Here is a 5,000-nt window from a genome sequence, read left to right as displayed (position 1 = left end):
GATGCTCCTCTTCATCATCAGACGATGAAGATGCTCCTCTTCATCACTCAGACGATGAAGATGCTCCTCTTCATCACTCAGACGATAAAGATGCTCCTCTTCATCATCAGACGATGAAGATGCTCCTCTTCATCACTCAGACGATGAAGATGCTCCTCTTCATCACTCAGATGAAGATGCTCCTCTTCATCACTCAGACGATGAAGATGCTCCTCTTCATCACTCAGACGATGAAGATGCTCCTCTTCATCATCAGACGATGAAGATGCTCCTCTTCATCACTCAGACGATGAAGATGCTCCTCTTCATCACTGTGAACCGGCTTGAGTCGGTCCTGCAGCACGCCGTGTGCTCGCCGGCGCGTCCTGTGGCTCAGAGTTGCGTCCACTGAACGAGAGCTCAAGGTCAGTTTGAAGGTTAATGTGACTGACGGGTCGTAAAGATTGACACTTCGGCTTTAAAGTCCCGCCCCTTCCTTTAATAAAAACACACATTCAACTTCCTGCTGAAAGGTCATAGGTCGCTCAGGTGGGCGGAGTCCACAGTTAGAAGCAGACACTCACGGTTATATAAAGTTCAATGACTCTGGTGTTCGTGGTCGTTTCCTCGCTCTGCTTCTCGTCTGCTCTGATGGTCCGGAGCCCACAGCAACGCAGCAGCCTCATTGGTCCACACAGCTGTCAATCATACCCGTTGTGTAGCATCCAGTGACTTTCTCATTCAGACACAAACCATGTCTGAGAATCATCGGACAAATGTTTTGATTTGTAATTTGCTGTATGACCCAACTGTCAACATGGAGGAGGCGGAGCTTATGACCTTTACACCAGCCAATCAAAAGAGGAGCTCCAGATGTTTTGGCTTCACTTTTTTAGGGCTGTTGTCCATCTTTTCATCCAGTCTGTGTTTATCTTACAACACTCACCCTCCCTCTCTCTCCCCTTCACACAGTCAGTGTCGCTCGCTCTATTTCAGGTGACGGATGTTTAGTGATCGTGGCTGACCGTCTCTCTCTCTCTCTAATGACCATCTCTCTCTCTCTAATGACCATCTCTCTCTCTCTAATGACCGTCTCTCTCTCTCTCTAATGACCCCCCCCCCCCCCTCTCTGTAGTTTACAGTGGCAGGTTCCTTTGACCGTCGCCGTGGGAAACTCCTCCATGGTGTGTTTAGAGCGCCTCATCTGGATCAACAACAGGACAGGTACGCTCGGACTCTTCAGGTCCTTGGACCCCCCAGCTGGGATCACGGCGTGAAATAAAGCTCATTGATTGGCTGTGACTGTGGACAGAGAGCAGCCACTCCTGTCCTCTGATTAGTGATTGACAGTGTTCAGTGTGCTGCAGTTATTTTCCTACCTCGCCTCTGATTGGTTCGTACGCTCTTCCTGTTTGTAACAGAGGCTGTTTACAGGCTTAGAGGTTTAAACGCTTCTTTCAACACGTCTTTTTTATCTGACCCTAACTCACATCTGATTGGTTAACTGCTGAATCTGGACCCGGTCCAAAAACCTTTTCAATCCAGTAAATGAACAACAGTGCAGACGTGTTTAAATAATGGATGTACTTAGAAAAGTGTCTGACTCATTTTCTGTTTGGCCACAGAAACGCACAGGATTGGTCAGATGGATGACAAAACCTGGTTGCTCGGCAACATCAACCAAACAGGCTATTTCCGTGTGAACTACGACCTCCAGAACTGGAAACTGCTCATCCAACAACTCCACAGCAACCCTCAGGTACGCCTCTGATTGGCCGTCTTTCTCTGAGAGAATCGAAGCCTTCGCCCTCACTCTCTCAACGTCTCCCTCTCATAGGTCATCTCTGTGGGGAACCGAGCAGGACTCATCGATGACGCCTTCAACCTGGCCAGGTGAGTCTCCCTAAACCACCTGAAGTCTTGTTCCCGTCACCAGGATGTCAAACGGCTCATCCATGGTTCCATCTCGTTCTCTGGCTCTTCAAAGGGCGTGAGGACAGAGAGCAGCTGATCGATTGCTTCTGTCTGCTGCTGTCTGGGTTGAATCTCTCTTGTTGAGCAGGACGAGGTGGCGTTAACGTCTCTGAGCGATGGTTCAGTGATCGCTCACAGAGAAAGAAGAATCTACAGATGCATTAATATTCTCACTTCCTCCTGCCTCTGTCGTCATGGTAACGATGAACATTAGCATACAACAAGCGACGGGCAGAGAGCCGGCTTGTTGCTGCTGTTTGAGGAGGAATAAAAACGGGAGCACTTCCTGTCTGAGAGGAAGTTCCTGTGATGTGGACTGACAGGTACCCTGGTCTAACCCTAACCCTACACAAACCCCAAACTGGACTCACTTGAAGTGGATCAAGCTGAAGTGTGTGTGACAGGTATGAAGTGTGTGTGAGGTGTGCCGAGCTAACCGCTAACCCTGACGAAGTAGCCACGCTGTTATGACCACACGTGGGGTCAAAGGTTATCAGAAGAAGCTATCTTTACAACCTCCTAGAGAACCAAAGGCTTAGTTTGTTGAAGACGATGGCGGGCTCAGTTTAGGACAGGAGAGAAGTGGGAGGGGTCAGTAAGGGCGGGTTCCAGCAGGGTCAGATCCATCACCTCTCCACCTCACTGAGGAGCAACAAACAATCTGCTCCCTCTTCGATTGGCTGAGCACACTGCGCTAAATGCTGATTGGTGGCGGCAGGACTGTGTGTGTGTGTGTGTGTGTGTGTGTGTGTGTGTGTGTGTGTGTGTGTGTGTGTGTGTGTGTGTGTGTGTGGAGCTCGTTTAGCTGTAATAAATGTCTGTGTCTGTGCGAGTGTGTGTTTAAACAGTGATGGATGTCGCCTCTCTTTCTCGCTGTGTGTGTGTGTGTGTTTGAATGTGTGTGTGTGTGTTTGAATGTGTGTGTGTGTGTGTTTGAATGTGTGTGTGTGTGTGTTTGAATGTGTGTGTGTGTGTTTGAATGTGTGTGTGTGACCGCAGCAGTTCCCTCGTTAGCTCTCCACTGAGCCTTGCTAATGGCTAATGGACAAACAATTAACTGGCCCTTAACGAAGTTAACGAGTTAATGAGCTCGTTAAGACGACAACGCTGGGAGACACACACACACACACACACACACACACACACACACACACAGACAGAGAGAGAGAGAAAATTGAAAATCTATAATCTCTTCACTTCGCTGCTTCTCTGTGAACTAAACAATCCAACAGTTTAAAGCCGACTTGGAGCCGAGCGAGAGAGGGACGTTTGTCCACAGCGTGTTGCCAGAGGGAGACATATGGAAGCTATCAAAGCGTGACGGTTTATTCTCTGAGGAGCAGGAATGGCTCAGCGCTAAAGACCGCAGCTGGAGCCCGGTGTGTCAGACTGCGGGGGGGGCGTGGCCTACATAAAGCTTCGATAAATGTCATGTTGTCTGTGTTTTTCCTGCGCAGGTGAGACGTAAAGATTCTGTCTCCTGAAAGACATGTTGTTTGTCTACAGTCACAGTTTAAAGGAAAGGTGTTGGTGGGATCGTTTGTCCTCCATGCTCTGGTCACCACCTCATCAGGAGCACATCGTCCTGCAGTAACCCACAGTGATGGTGTTAGTGACTCCTCCTCTCCGCTGGTCAAAAGTTTCGCCGCCTCCTTTTCTTTTTTAGGAAACTTAGCGAGGACAAAGAGACGAAGAAATATAAAACGAGCTCCAAGAAAAAAGTGTCTCTGCTTCCCTGAGTACAGCTCACACTGGAGCAGCACTTAGTGTGGCGTGATGGCGGCGTGATGGCGGCGTGATGGCGGCGTGATGGCGGCGTGATGGCGGCGTGATGGCGTCTGTCTGCAGGTTAAAAGAGTGGAAAACACTGATGGACAATGAACAGACAAGCAGATCGATTTGCTGGATGTTGTTGCCATGGTGACTGCTATCTCTGCCTTGAGTCCCAGTCGCTTCAGTGAGGAGCGGTGTAAACAGGAAGTCTCCCGCGTTGGATGGATTATGGTAATGTCTCGGAGGCCAGCAGCGTGATGCAGACGGAGATGGATGTGTCGAGGTTGTTCATGTCGGATACGAGGAAGATTATGGAAATATGGAGGTCTGGGATTCAGAGTTTGCACGGCTCCTCAAAGATTTCCACAGTCTTATCTGAGGCAGATTAACTTTCTGTGTGTGTGTGTGTGTGTGTGTGTGTGTGTGTGTGTGTGTGTGTGTGTGTGTGTAAATTATCCCTCCACCTTCTCAGCTGTGCATTCGTCTCTCACTTTGATTGACAGCTCCCAGGCAAAGGTCAGAGGCGGGAGTCAGCTTCACATGCTTTTATCTGCTCTCTGTGAGAAATCAATGATCAGAAAAAAAACAATCAAAGTTAGTTCACTTTGTGTCCTCGACTCGCCCTCATTAATATTCATAAGCTGTGGGTGGAGCTACATGTTGGTGCTGGAAGCAGGTGAAGCCTTCTCACCGCCTGCACAAGAAAACATCATGAATGTTAATGAATGCACAAAAGACGCTCATTAATATTCATGAGACACTGGATGTTACCGTGGCAACCAAAAAGCCTCAAAAGGGTCTAAAGAGCTTCTAAAGAGACGTCTTTAAAACGTCTTTTAAACGTCTTTTAAACGTCTTTAAAACGTCTTTTAAACGTCTTTTAAACGTCTTTTAAACGTCTTTAAAACGTCTTTTAAACGTCTTTTAAACGTCTTTAAAACGTCTTTAAAACGTCTTTTAAACGTCTTTTAAACGAGCGATCACTTTGCAGGTTTAAAGATCGATTTTGTCTGATCAGGTTTTTTTCAGGTCACAAATCACAGCTCAACTTGTTGTTGTGTCTCCGCCTCTCAGGGCCGGGTACCTCCCACAGGGCGTTCCCCTGCAGCTCATTGGCTACCTCCCAGAGGAAACATCCTTCCTGCCGTGGCACGCCGCCAGCCGAGCGCTCTACCAGCTGGACAAACTGCTGGACCGCACAGAAGACTACAGCCTGTTCAGTGTAAACGCCCCATTCATCACTTACTGTGTCAAAGACTCGTCCAGTCAGCCAA

General features: G+C 48.4%; 1 protein-coding gene across 1 annotated transcript in view; it reads left to right on the top strand.

Moving 5' to 3' along the window:
* Window positions 1–5,000, top strand: part of trhde.1 (thyrotropin releasing hormone degrading enzyme, tandem duplicate 1) — a gene marked incomplete at its 5' end in the record, with an annotated part of 21,779 nt that overhangs the window by 7,591 nt on the left and 9,188 nt on the right. The window contains 4 exon segments of the mRNA XM_079335488.1: window positions 1,115–1,203; window positions 1,605–1,738; window positions 1,817–1,872; window positions 4,801–4,948. Of these exon segments, the coding sequence (XP_079191614.1) occupies window positions 1,115–1,203; window positions 1,605–1,738; window positions 1,817–1,872; window positions 4,801–4,948 (427 nt within the window).

Source organism: Symphodus melops (genome assembly GCF_947650265.1).
Source record: "Symphodus melops genome assembly, chromosome: 22".
NCBI lineage: Eukaryota > Metazoa > Chordata > Actinopteri > Labriformes > Labridae > Symphodus > Symphodus melops.
Note: the sequence above shows the minus strand (reverse complement) of the source record. Positions and strands in the feature narration are given on the sequence as shown.